At 35.2% G+C, this 15,591-nt stretch overlaps 1 protein-coding gene across 1 annotated transcript in view; it reads right to left on the bottom strand.

Moving 5' to 3' along the window:
• The window catches only part of LOC149788423 (uncharacterized), an 82,932-nt gene that overhangs the window by 9,790 nt on the left and 57,551 nt on the right, over positions 1 to 15,591 (bottom strand). The window contains exons 9-10 of the mRNA XM_089974403.1: positions 12,874 to 13,057; positions 10,921 to 11,863 (exon numbers count right to left, since the gene is read on the bottom strand). Coding sequence (XP_089830529.1) covers positions 10,921 to 11,863; positions 12,874 to 13,057 — 1,127 coding nt within the window. The remainder of the gene's footprint in view (positions 1 to 10,920; positions 11,864 to 12,873; positions 13,058 to 15,591) is intronic.

Here is a 15,591-nt window from a genome sequence, read left to right as displayed (position 1 = left end):
TATTTTTTAGTTTACCTGAGAATGAAAACAATATATGTGAATTTGCAGGTTGAAAGCTGAATATCAGAACAACTCTGTTATATCAATACCAGACAGACATCAGGGCATTACAAATATGGTTGCCCAATGTCTAGGACAAGTTCAAATTTAACTTTAACAAGCTCAAGTTCACAAGGTGCATGTTCATGGGCAAATCAAAACAACTGGTAGAGAGGGTTAGAGGTGCATGCTCATGGGCCAGTCAAAACAATTGGTAAAGAGGGTTAGAGGTGCATGCTCATGGGTAAGTCAAAACAACTGGTAGAGAGGGTTAGAGGTGCATGCTCATGGGCAAGTCAATACAACTGGTAGAGAGGGTTAGAGGTGCATGCTCATGGGCAAGTCAAGAAAACTAGTAGAGAGGGTTAGAGGTGCATGCTCATGTGCAAGTCAAAAGAACTGGTAGAGAGGGTTAGAGGTGCATGTGCATGGGCAAGTCAAAACAACTGGTAGAGAGGGTTAGAGGTGCATGCTCATGGGCAAGTCAAAACAACTGGTAGAGAAGGTTAGAGGGTTTAATACTCTATGATCTTGCCATGTTACATGTCCTAGCACCTTTATTTACCATTTATGTGTACCACATTCCTACCATGGCACATGTACTAGCACTGTTATTTACCATTTATGCATGCCACATTCTTATATCAACTTTATTTGCCATTTATGTTTTCCACACTCTTCCTTCTATTACATAAATATGATAGTTTCTTTGATGTCAGTGTCTGCCCTTTCATCTTGGAGACAAGGTCAGTTTAGCATTTCCATCTTGTAGTCGAGGTCAGTCTAGCATTTCCATCTTGTAGTCATGATCAATCTACAATTTCCATCTTGTAGTCAAGGTCAGTCTACAATTTCCATCTTTTAGTCAAAGTCAATCTACAATTTCCATCTTGGAGACAAGGTCAGTCTAGCATTTCCATCTTGTAGTCAAGGTCAGTCTAGCATTTCCATCTTGTAGTCAAGGTCAGTCTAGCATTTCCATCTTGTAGTCATGATCAATCTACAATTTCCATCTTTTAGTCAAAGTCAATCTACAATTTCCATCTTGTAGTCAAGGTCAGTCTAGCATTTCCATCTTGTAGTCAAGGTCAGTTTAGCATTTCCATCTTGTAGTCAAGGTCAATCTACAATTTCCATCTTGGAGACAAGGTCAGTTTAGCATTTCCATCTTGTAGTCAAGGTCAGTTTAGCATTTCCATCTTGTAGTCAAGGTCAATCTACAATTTCCATCTTGGAGACAAGGTCAGTCTAGCATTTCCATCTTGTAGTCAAGGTCAGTTTAGCATTTCCATCTTGTAGTCAAGGTCAATCTACAATTTCCATCTTGGAGACAAGGTCAGTCTAGCATTTCCATCTTGTAGTCAAGGTCAGTTTAGCATTTCCATCTTGTAGTCATGATCAATCTACAATTTCCATCTTTTAGTCAAAGTCAATCTACAATTTCCATCTTGTAATCAAGAATTTCCATCTTGTAATCAAGGTCAGTCAGACATATTCTCTCAAAGACAGTGAATATTTGCTATTTCAATTTTTTTTAACAAATAGGAATATATTTAACTTTTCTGTTACATTATAATCTTAATATCTGTATGTATAAAGGATTCAGTAACTTTCATGTCCTAGCCTAGACACAGGAAGAGTAGGCTCCAAATAGTGCCAAGCTTATCAACTCTCAAAAGTTGGCTACCAAAAGATTGTTTCTGTACATGTCACTGATATTTAAGTGACTAGCTAATCTTTGTTAATTATATAACTCATGAGATTTCAGCAGATATGTTTGGTCATAAAAGGTTCTCTTCCATCCATAATGATTAGCCACCTGAATTTCCATAAAATGACACTATTCCCTAATGATTAGACACTGGAATTTCCATAAAAGGGCACTCTTCCCTAATGATTAGCCAATGGAATTTCCTTAAAAGGACACTCTTCCCTAATAATTAGCCAATGGAATTTCCTTAAAAGGACACTCTTCCCTAATGATTAGCCAATAGAATTTCCTTAAAAGGACACTCTTCCCTAATGATTAGCCAATAGAATTTCCTTAAAAGGACACTCTTCCCTAATGATTAGCCAATGGAATTTCCTTAAAAGGACACTCTTCCCTAATGATTAGCCAATAGAATTTCCTTAAAAGGACACTCTTCCCTAATGATTAGCCAATGGAATTTCCTTAAAAGGACACTCTTCCCTAATGATTAGCCAATAGAATTTCCATAAAAGGGCACTCTTCCCTAATGATTAGCCAATGGAATTTCCTTAAAAGGACACTCTTCCCTAATGATTAGCCAATAGAATTTCCTTAAAAGGACACTCTTCCCTAATGATTAGCCAATGGAATTTCCTTAAAAGGACACTCTTCCCTAATGATTAGCCAATAGAATTTCCTTAAAAGGACACTCTTCCCTAATGATTAGCCAATGGAATTTCCTTAAAAGGACACTCTTCCCTAATGATTAGTCACCTGATTTTCCATCCAAAGGCACTCTTCCCTAATGACTAGACATTGGAATTTCCTTAAAATTTCTCTCTTCCCTAACAATTAGCCACTGAGCACTCTACCCTCATGATTAGCCAATGGAATTTCCTAAAAAGGGCATTCTCCCCTAATGATTAGCCAATGGAATTTCCTTCAAAGGGTACTCTTCCCTAATGATTAGCCAATGGAATTTCCTTCAAAGAGCACTCAAAATAGAGAAACTCATTTAATTTTTAGGAGGCCAATACATATTTACTGTTTGGCAATGGTCAAATGGATAAAAATAAGTGTCCTCAAACCATTAAAATTGACTTGTCAAAGATCATTTTCATGCATGTTGCCAATTTCAAGATTGCTTGGTGATAATTCCTAAATAAATGGATGTGTTATCAAATTATGCCCCCAACCAGGCTTGTCAAATTTCAAGTATATTGCTAATGCAGATTACTAGGTGATAATTGTTAAATAAAAAGATAAAAATAAGTGTTATCAGCACATTTAGACAAAAAAGAAACTGCATAAAGTTTCCACAAACTAATCATAAAAGCATATAAAGAAAAATGTTATCATATATTTAAACACGATTAAAATATCATTACCACAGCTGTATTCTGGATTATGTTAAATTTTTAGTTCAATGTATTTTACCTAAACATTCCTAATCTCTTCCTCTTTCTCATCTACACATCTGAATGTACTATTTAGATATATCTTCTTTTTGTTTTACTATCGGCATATGGTTTTAAATTGCAATGGAAAACAAAAGCTCATTACTTTTAAAACAAATATAATTTCCAGAAAACACTCCAACACTTATTACACCTTATTTTTTAACTCTCACTGCAATATTATTTTAGCATTTTTTGGGGCAGGCTCAAATACCCTAAGGGCTAGTTCAAGTTTCCAGTATGTTTGCCCGCCCTTGGGCAAGCTACCTTTATACTTTGTTAAGCTCTGGCCAAACAGAAAGAGAGGCAGCTGATAAAAAAATTAGGTACACAAGATTTAAACAGAAAGTATGATGGCTTGCTAGTAGATGAAACAAAACAGGTTTGGCCTAAAATAGATTTTAAAAAACAGAATGTAATCAATAAATCCCAATGAAAGTTTCTGTTGTCTCTGGGATTCATTTTTAAATTAATTATCATGTGGAAAATACATTTTTACTGAAGTGATTTTGACGATGAAATACTGAACCCATGAGCATACAACCTTAAAAACCCACTAAAACAAATGTTCTTTTCTACAATATCAAAGCATAGGCACTATACTGGATTGATAAAAATCAGAGGTTGGTTCACTTTTTTTTAGATAATTATCCTGTTAAGCTGTTTTATAAGCTATCACCAATGACCGTCCCTTAAAGCAAGATTTTAACACTGAGTAACCTAGGAGTGACATCCAGTATGACCTTCAAACGATAGCCAGTACGACCTTAGAGTGACATCCAGTATGACCTTGGAGTGACAGCCAATATGATCTTGGAGTGACAACCAATATGATGACCACTGTCAAGAGCACAGTTTATGTGTAAGTATTGACCTTGATTTCCCACTACAGATGATGCCTCACATGAAAAAATTTCATGGATCCTGCTAAAATCAAACAGAAGCCAGTTCAGTTTCTAATTCAACAGTTATTTATTAGCATCAACTCAAATCAACAACAACCATATCTCACCAACAAAACCCACAAAAGTTGAAAGTTCATGTTCAAATTTCTTTAAAATACTCTTGTTCAAAGATGCCACAACTTTGCTCTGCAGAACCAGCTTTTTTCTTTGATTTCACATATCCCTCTGACATTATATGTAGAGAGGTTTCATTGCATAATTCCATATTTGTTTTCATCCATCAATGAGTGAAGAACCCGGTACACTATACTCTCTCTCCAAATACTCAGAGCAGTAGGTGCACAATGTTAATTCCTATCCTGGTTTGTAATAAAGCCATTCATATTCATCTGCATTGTATTTATGGTACTTTCTTAGTCTCAGCTCTTGTGACGGTGTTCTCTCTTGCCATCATATAATATCTGCTGTTTTAGTGGCAACTGTGCACTTTGCAAATAAGTCCATGTTTACAACTGTCACAGCACAATGCACTGAATATTTATCAGGGATAATATAAGTATTAAAATACATTGTTATGTGTAATTCTAGTTTGCATCAGCAAATATGATCTTTTCTGATTAGTCAATACTAGCTGCTACCATATACCTCTTGTTATCAACAGTAATGAAATCTGGGAAGGGTGACCCTTCACCAGGCTGTTACCATGTGCACACAGACTGCTTTGACAGTAATGAAATCAGTGGCGGGTGCCATTTCACCAGGCTGTTTCCATGTGCACACAGACTTTTTAACAGCAATGAAATCAGTGGAGGCTACCAGTTCACCAGGTTGTTTCCATGTGCACACAGACTGTTTTGACAGTAATATAATCAGTGCTGGGTACCAGTTCACCAGGCTGTTTCCATGTGCATGCAGGCTGTTTTAACAGTAATGAATTCAGTGTTGGGTGCCATTACCCAGGCTGTTTCTATGTGCACAAAGACTGTTTTGACAGTAATGAAATTGGCACTGGGTGGTAGTACACCAGGCTATTTCATTAAGGCTGGACGCCAGTAAGCCAGGCTTTTTCCATGTGCACACAGACTGTTTTGACAGTAATGAAATCAGCACTGGGTGCCAGTACTTGGGCTGTTTCCATGTGTACACAGACTGTTTTGACACTAATGAAATCAGCACTGGGTGCCAGTATGCCAGGTTATTTCCATAAGGCTGGGTGCCAGTACACCAGGTTATTTCCATAAGGCTGGGTGCCAGTAAACCAGGCTGTTTCCATGTGTACACAGACTGTTTTGACAGTAATGAAATCAGCACTGGGTGCCAGTACTCAGGCTGTTTCCATGTGTACACAGACTGTTTTGACAGTAATGAAATCAGCACTGGGTGCCAGTACACCAGGTTATTTCCATAAGGCTGGGTGCCAGTATGCCATGCTATTTCCGTAAGGCTTGGTGCCAGTACACCAGGCTATTTCCATGTGCACACAGACTGTTTTGACAGTAATGAAATCAGCACTGGGTAACAGCACACCAGGTTATTTCCATAAGGCTGGGTGCCAGTAAGCCAGGCTATTTCCATGTGCACACAGACTGTTTTGGCAGTAATGTACTTCATGAATGGATGAGTAGTTGAATGCTTGTCCATTTGCTTTATGAACATTTACTGTACCTCATCAACAACAGGGTGGTGGTGGGTACTCAGATAACACAATCAACAGATCTGTAAAATCATTTAAGAGAATTGTGTCTCACATTTTATTTGATACATCTGACACAAGACCACTTGTAAACTGTTATGCCAGCAATTGGTGATAATGTTCACTGCTCCAAAATGATTTACATTTATATAACACATGTTGAAGGTAAAATATTACAGTATACAAAGTATAGTCATCAATACGAAAAGTTTACCAATGAATAAACTTATTTATTCCTACTTCCAATTGAACTGGTCAGAAAATGCCTCTGTAGGCTACAAGGGATACAGCATGAAACAACTTATGTGGTTATGAGTGTTACAAATCAATGGTCTTAAACCATGTAACTGAAAGAAGCAAAAGCAACAAGTTTTGAAAATTTCAACAAATAACTTTTTTCCTTATAATACAAAGTGAAAATCTGAAAGGAATTTACAATATTGTGAATTAGTAATCCCAAAAGTTCTGTGACAAGTCCGAAAGGATAGAATGTTCCATGAAGTGGTGCTCATCAAGTTACATCAGTTCAGGATTCAAGATAGGATAGTATGTATATCACAGGCAAAAAAGTCCTTTTGTGGTAATGAACTAAATAAATAAACTTAACCTATGCCAGTAAAATGTGAAATAGAGGTCACACTCACTGTCTGACCTTTACTGTATGGGTGTGGCATTCAAAGAGATGCACATAAACATCTAGTTTAATATTTCAAGATGAGCAGTGAAACACCCAGTCCAAACAAAATGGTCCAACTAAGACTTTATTCTGTCTCTGAAGGATTTTGTTTGCAGAGAAAAAAAGTTACAGAATATAATTATATTTTCATGAAATAATTTTAAATGAATGATATGGTATTCATATTATCAATTACAATAAAATGTACACTTATTTATCTTTTCTACATGCAGATGAATCAAAAGTTGCAAATATTGCATTTTTTTATCTTTCCAATCAGCAACTACAGCACTTCAGCTGTAAAAAAAAGTTTAGTTAAATTGCATAAATTATAGGTCTGTTTAATGTTTCTGTAATGTAATACCATCTTGGAATCCATCCAATGCCCAATATATTTACTGTATGTTTTTTGAAATTTTTGTTTCAGTTTTATTTTTGTCACTGGCCTATATATTATTACTTACAGACTAATGTCATGTATGACAAAAAACATTTATGGCCTATATATTATTACTTACAGTGTAAAGTCATGTATGACAGAAAACATGTGTGGCATATATATTATTACTTATAGAGTAATGTCATGTATGACAGAAAACATTTATGGTCTATATATTATTACTTACAGACTAATGTCATGTATGACAGAAAACATTTATGGCCTATATATTATTACTTACAGTGTAAAGTCATGTATGACAGAAAACATGTATGGCCTATATATTATTACTTAAAGTGTAATGTCATGTATGACAGAAAACATTTATGGCCTATATATTATTACTTACAGTGTAATGTCATGTATGACAGAAAACATTTATGGCCTATATATTATTACTTGCAGACTAATGTCATGTATGACAAAACATTTATGGCCTATATATTATTACTTATAGAGTAATGTCATGTATGACAGAAAACATTTATGGTCCATATATTATTACTTACAGAGTAATGTCATGTATGACAGAAAACATTTATGGCCTATATATTATTACTTAAAGTGTAATGTCATGTATGACAGAAAACATTTATGGCCTATATATTATTACTTGCAGACTAATGTCATGTATGACAAAACATTTATGGCCTATATATTATTACTTGCAGACTAATGTCATGTATGACAGAAAACATGTATGGCCTATATATTATTACTTATAGAGTAATGTCATGTATGACAAAACATTTATGGCCTAAATATTATTACTTACAGTGTAATGTCATGTATGACAGAAAACATTTATGGCCTATATATTATTACTTGCAGACTAATGTCATGTATGACAGAAAACATTTATGGCCTATATATTATTACTTGCAGACTAATGTCATGTATGACAAAACATTTATGGCCTATATATTATTACTTGCAGACTAATGTCATGTATGACAGAAAACATGTATGGCCTATATATTATTACTTAAAGTGTAATGTCATGTATGACAGAAAACATTTATGGCCTATATATTATTACTTGCAGACTAATGTCATGTATGACAGAAAACATTTATGGTCTATATATTATTACTTACAGAGTAATGTCATGTATGACAGAAAACATTTATGGTCTATATATTATTACTTACAGTGTAATGTCATGTATGACAGAAAACATTTATGGCCTATATATTATTACTTGCAGACTAATGTCATGTATGACAAAACATTTATGGCCTAAATATTATTACTTACAGTGTAATGTCATGTATGACAGAAAATGTTTATGGCCTAAATATTATTACTTACAGTGTAATGTCATGTATGACAGAAAACATTTATGGTCTATATATTATTACTTACAGAGTAATGTCATGTATTACAGAAAATGTTTATGGCCTATATATTATTACTTACAGAGTAATGTCATGTATTACAGAAAATGTTTATGGCCTATATATTACTACTTACAGAGTAATGTCATGTATTACAGAAAATGTTTATGGCCTATATATTATTACTTACAGAGTAATGTCATGTATTACAGAAAATGTTTATGGCCAATATATTACTACTTACAGAGTAATGTCATGTATTACAGAAAATGTTTATGGCCTATATATTATTACTTACAGAGTAATGTCATGTATTACAGAAAATGTTTATGGCCAATATATTACTACTTACAGAGTAATGTCATGTATTACAGAAAATGTTTATGGCCTATATATTACTACTTACAGAGTAATGTCATGTATTACAGAAAATGTTTATGGCCAATATATTACTACTTACAGAGTAATGTCATGTATTACAGAAAATGTTTATGGCCAATATATTACTACTTACAGAGTAATGTCATGTATTACAGAAAATGTTTATGGCCTATATATTACTACTTACAGAGTAATGTCATGTATTACAGAAAATGTTTATGGCCAATATATTACTACTTACAGAGTAATGTCATGTATTACAGAAAATGTTTATGGCCTATATATTACTACTTACAGAGTAATGTCATGTATTACAGAAAATGTTTATGGCCTATATATTACTACTTACAGAGTAATGTCATGTATTACAGAAAATGTGTATGGCCAATATATTACTACTTACAGAGTAATGTCATGTATTACAGAAAATGTTTATGGCCTATATATTACTACTTACAGAGTAATGTCATGTATTACAGAAAATGTTTATGGCCTATATATTATTACTTACAGAGTAATGTCATGTATTACAGAAAATGTTTATGGCCTATATATTATTACTTACAGAGTAATGTCATGTATTACAGAAAATGTTTATGGCCTATATATTACTACTTACAGAGTAATGTCATGTATTACAGAAAATGTTTATGGCCTATATATTATTACTTACAGAGTAATGTCATGTATTACAGAAAATGTTTATGGCCTATATATTACTACTTACAGAGTAATGTCATGTATTACAGAAAATGTTTATGGCCTATATATTATTACTTACAGAGTAATGTCATGTATTACAGAAAATGTGTATGGCCAATATATTACTACTTACAGAGTAATGTCATGTATTACAGAAAATGTTTATGGCCTATATATTACTACTTACAGAGTAATGTCATGTATTACAGAAAATGTGTATGGCCAATATATTACTACTTACAGAGTAATGTCATGTATTACAGAAAATGTTTATGGCCTATATATTATTACTTACAGAGTAATGTCATGTATGACAAAACATTTATGGCCTATATATTATTACTTACAGAGTAATGTCATGTATGACAGAAAACATTTATGGCCTATATATTATTACTTACAGAGTAATGTCATGTATTACAGAAAACATTTATGGCCTATATATTATTACTTACAGAGTAATGTCATGTATGCAATAATTTTTAGTGTTAAGTAAGTCCAGTAAATAGCCATACAAAACAAAAATAATTACTGCACTATTTTAGTATGTCCTCAGTTGGAATGGTTGATATGCAATGATGTTGTACCATTTGATTATGCTTTTATGTGTGGACACTGATATTGAACAGATAAAATATGATTTTCTGTGTGGACAATAACACTGTACATAAGAATATGCTTTTATACGTGGACAATGACACTGTACATATGAATATGCTTTTCTGTGTGACACTGTACATATGAACATGCTTTTCTGTGTGACACTGTACATATGAATATGCTTTTCTGTGTGACACTGTACATATGAATATGCTTTGCTGTGTGACACTGTACATATGAATATGATTTTCTGTGTGACACTGTACATATGAATATGCTTTTATGTGTGGACACTACATATGAATATGCTTTTATGTGTGGACACTGTACATATGAATATGCTTTTATGTGTGGATACTGTACATATAAATATGCTTTTATGTGTGGCCACTGATGTTGTACATATGAATATGCTTTTATGTGTGGACAATGACACTGTACATACGAATATGCTTTTCTGTGTGGACACTGACTATGTACATATGTTTTTCTGCGTGGGCACTGTACAAACAAATATGCTTGTATGCATGGACAATGACACTACATATGAATATGCTTTTCAGTATGACACTGATGTTGTACATATGAATATGCTTTTCTGTGTGACAATGATGTTGTACATATATGTTTTTCTGTGTAACACTGATGCTTTACACATGAATATGCTTTTATGTGTGGACACTGCCACTGTACACTTGACTATGTTTTTATGCATGGGCACTGCTAATCCTGATGTAGTGCAACAGCACTCATCAACTTTTAGTGGCAAGCTAAACAGTACCTGAGAATTCAAGAAGTTATCTGAAAGGCAGAACTCACACTAGGCTTTTCAGGATTAACAAATAATGTGAGGAGCAGTAACAGAAGGGTGAGTTTCAGTACATAAAAGTTAACCACTCTTCTATAAGATAATGCCCTGAAACTGTAACACATTTTATAGAGCTTTTTATGGTAGAAATGAAAATGTTACTTATGAGGAATATGGTGTAAATATTTGTTACCTGTGAGAAAACAAGCTGATTCCAGAATGGTATGTCTCTGAGTGCATCCTGGCCATCTGTTAGGTCTCTCTCCTGTGCCACTGTGGAATCTTCCTCTATGTTTGTCTCTGAATCACAGCTTTCCTCATCATTTGTTATTTGTTTCTCATCTGTTTCAATAAATATGATAGATGTATCACTAAAGCTGCTATGACTGTCTGACACTTGTGACGAATCTGACACAGCACCACTGAATGGATTACTACCATGGCCAATATTACGACCCTGCTGATGATGAGACTGATGGGAAAGTTGCTCATCTCTCTCTATAGGTACACTAGTTGTAACAAAGTATGTAGGTGTGTGGGTTTCATGTCCATGTACACTCACAGTCACATCAAAATGACCGGGACTCGGCATCTCAGAATTTTCCTTTTCAGAAGGAGAGAATGCCTTACATTTTTGTTGAGGATGAACTCTTTTCTTTATTTTTTTCTTTGACTTCATTCTTTCCCCATCAACATCCAAGAATATATCATCTGGATCAGTGCTTTCACCACTGGAGTCCTCCTGAGAGTATCCATGTTTCTTTATGGACAGGTTCTTAGCAAGCTGATGAATTCCTTCATTCTCGTTTTCTGACAACACCTGCTCTGGTACATGCAAGGGTCCAGATGAACCAGACTTATCACTATAGTAACTGTCATTATGGCTGTCATCTAAGCTGGATAAAGACTCACACTGTACCTCATCAGAGAACTTGATCTTTCGATCAGAATTGTGACAAGTCTCAAAGGATCTAGGCGGCTTTAGGATACCCTGCTGTATTTCAGAAAGTGGGAGTTGTCTTGGTACAAGTTCTGACACTGAATCTGGAATGGGACCATCTGAAATTATTTCAAAACCCTCCTCATCTTGTTCCAGCAAAACCTCATGTCTTTCTCTCCATAGTTTTTTCTTTTGTCTGAAAAAAAAAAGGTATCGGTATACTATTTCCTCAATTACAAATGACTGTATCCATTAAGCACTGAGGTAATCTGGCATCTATCCACAGCTACCTGGATTTTTCCAGTTTCCTCAAAGATCACTACAAAGCTTCATCTGTACTTTCAACATTTCTTAGTTTAAGTTGTGATAAGAGATACAAGAGTGCCTGATTTCATTCATCTAGCCGATATTAGCTTAACAGCCACATGTAATACCAGTTGACAAAGTAATCTCTGTTAGTAATGACAGCTATATTGAATGGTAGAGTGAAATCATATGTATAAATCTGAAAGGGGTTTGATATCAGTTCTATCTATTAAATTTGGTGGAATTCTACTGAGTTATTTTTGAGTAAAAGAAAGTTTTATCCAATTTTAGTAATGGCTGCCATATTTAAAGGCAATTAGGCAGCATTGTACAAACTAATCAGGTAATGATGTGAGGATGATACTTGATAAAATGAGACAAAGGGCTACACCATAATCTGACTTGGTCTGAAAGCATGTACAAGTCTAACTCAAAATGTAAAGTCTGATATACTACATGTATCAAAGAGAAATCCAAATAGCAGTGGAGGAATTTAGCACAACTGGACATAAGTATTGGCATAGAAAGACATTCTGCCCTAAGGAGGAAATATGGTGAACAGACTGGATACTGGATTCAATAGCTGGAGGCAGTAGACAAAGGCAATGAAAGATAAAATACAGTAATCTCTGTTTATAACAAAATCAGACTGAACAAAACATTGGATATTCCAAAGAATGTTGTAAGATCCCTTCCTGTGTTTTACATAATATTTTATCCTTGTTACAAGGAAATTTGGAAAATACAACATGGTATTTGGCATCCATGGGACTTAATTACATCTGGACTTTATGTACTGCTGCCAGCTACTGAAATTCTGGAATGCCACCAATATAGTGTGTGTGTGTGTGTGTGTTTTTGTGTGTTTGTGTTTGTGTGCATGTGCATGCGAGATCTTACTGGAGCTGGGGGAACTTGGCATAGGTGTATAAAAGTCGCCTCCCCTCTGTGACCACTCCAAGATCTGTGGGGAATTTCTGTAGAATGTCCTGGACAGAGGGTATTGTCTGACCAAAGAGGAAGACAAGCAGCTGGTCATACTTGTCAATATCACTTAGGATCACAGGGTTTGGCTGCTCTGCCTCTGGAATAGTCATAATTAAGGTAGACAAGGATTATGGGAGTTGCTTACCACTTTTTCTGTTACATGTACATTATTTATGAATCTGAGTGGAACTCTGTTATTGATCAATAACTAAATCAATTAGGAACCTTTTGTATGAACTAATTATTACTGAAATGACTGATACCTGATGCAAACTTTATTTTAATTTCATTAGTACTGTTCTTAATGCTGAAAATGATTAAAATCAAACACTGACATTTAGCATTTTTCCTCTTCAATTCAAACTTGTATTCCAACAACAATGCACTGCAGATTATTGGAATAATCTCAATGAATTCACAATAAATGCACATTTAAAGCTATGCAACTGAAAACAGTCTTACATCCCTTCTAAAGCAAAATAAACTGAGTAATGGCTATTTTATATCCAATTCTCAACTATTATGAAGAAAGAAATGGACTATAGTTATCTTATACCCTAACGTCCAATGCCACTATCATGAAGAAAGAAATGGACTATAGTTATCTTATACCCTAACATCCAATGCCACTATCATGAAGAAAGAAATGGACTATAGTTATCTTATACCCTAACGTCCAATGCCACTATCATGAAGAAAGAAATGGACTATAGTTATCGTATACACTAACGTCCAATGCCACTATCATGAAGAAAGAAATGGACTATAGTTATCATATAAACTAATGTCCAATGCCACTATCATGAAGAAAGAAATGGACTATAGTTATCGTATACCCTAACATCCATTGCCACTATCATGAAGAAACAAACGGACTATAGTTATCGTATACCCTAATGTCCAATGCCACTATCATGAAGAAAGAAATGGACTATAGTTATCTTATACCCTAACGTCCAATGCCACTATCATGAAGAAAGAAATGGACTATAGTTATCTTATACCCTAACATCTAATGCCACTATCATGAAGAAAGAAATGGACTATAGTTATCTTATACCCTAACGTCCAATGCCACTATCATGAAGAAAGAAATGGACTATAGTTATCGTATACACTAATGTCCAATGCCACTATCATGAAGAAAGAAATGGACTATAGTTATCGTATACCCTAACGTCCAATGCCACTATCATGAAGAAAGAAATGGACTATAGTTATCGTATACATTAACGTCCAATGCCACTATCATGAAGAAAGAAATGGACTATAGTTATCGTATACCCTAACGTCCAATGCCACTATCATGAAGAAAGAAATGGACTATCTTCATCATCAATCCCATAACCCAAGAGGTTGCTGGGGAACCACAATCGATTTTACAACCAATTTGGGAATCTCCAAATCCCATGCCTGTCCACTCCTTACTCGTGTCTTCCCACCTCTTTTTATGCTGCCTCTTCTTCTGCACCCTCTCATTGTACCTTGCAAAATTGTTTTTGCAAGTCCAGATGATCTTGGGACATGACCGTACCACTTCAGTTTGTGTTTTTTCACAGTGGTCAAGAGGTCTTCATAGGTTCAATGGTTCATTGGATCCAGTTGTGCACCTTTGTTGGTTACATGGTCAATGTTTTAGATGTCCAAGATCTTGCAATACATAGTATCTCATTTTGAAGGTGTGAATACTTCTTTATAGTTCTGATGTGAGCGCCCAAGTTTCATAAGCATACAGAAAGATGGATATGACAATCGAGTGCATCAGCCTTATTTTTGAACCAAAAGCAATTTGGTATCTTTCCATATTGGTCTCAACCTTGTTATTGCTACTGTTGTCTGGGCAATCCTGCAAAATAGTTTTGGTTTGGAGCCCTCATCTGTGATAATTGATCCCAAGTAATTGAAACTTGTGACTCTTTCCAGCTTCTGTCCACTGATCTTATTTCTGCACTGGTGTTGTTTGTCATCAGTTTCATTTTTCCAGTGCTAATCTCCATACGCATGGTGTGGAGGTTGTGTCAATGCATTCAACCAAGTCAGCCAGTTCTTTTTCATCTCCTGTTAAACCATCAATATCATCTGTGTAGCAAAGGTTGATGATTGTTCTTCCTGCGATGCTGACAGTACCCTTGTGGTCATGCAAGGCATCTTCCATGATCCCTTCCAGGAAAATGTTGAGGAGAGTAGGTGACAGTATACATCCCTGTCTGACTCCAACTGTTCTTCGAAACCAATTTCCTCTGCTGCCATTGATGAGGACAGCACTGGAGGCTTTGTCATAGAGGTGCTCAACAACCCATACCAGGTCTGAGCTCATGTTGTATTTCCTCAATGTTGCCCATAAGGCCACATTCATACCCTATCAAAGGCCTTTTTGAAATCTATAAAGATGTGGTACAGATTCTGTTAATACACAAAGGAGTCTAAGACTGAAGATTAGTTCTGTGGTCCTCCTTCCTGCTCTTCCACAATAATTTTTGCTGCTTGAGGCTTTAGTCTGTTGAGAAATGTCATCAGCATGACTTTGCTCCAGTGACTGATCAGACTGATGGTTCTGTAGTTTTGGCATAGCTGTCGATTTCCTTCTTGGGGAGCACGATGACCAAATGTTGAGTCCATGTGGTGGGCCAC

This window comes from Sinohyriopsis cumingii, chromosome 11 (assembly GCF_028554795.1).
Source record: "Sinohyriopsis cumingii isolate HCF-2022 chromosome 11, ASM2855479v2, whole genome shotgun sequence".
Lineage (NCBI taxonomy): Eukaryota > Metazoa > Mollusca > Bivalvia > Unionida > Unionidae > Sinohyriopsis > Sinohyriopsis cumingii.
The sequence above is the reverse complement of the archived record's forward strand: the minus strand, read 5'-3'. Positions and strand labels throughout refer to the sequence as shown.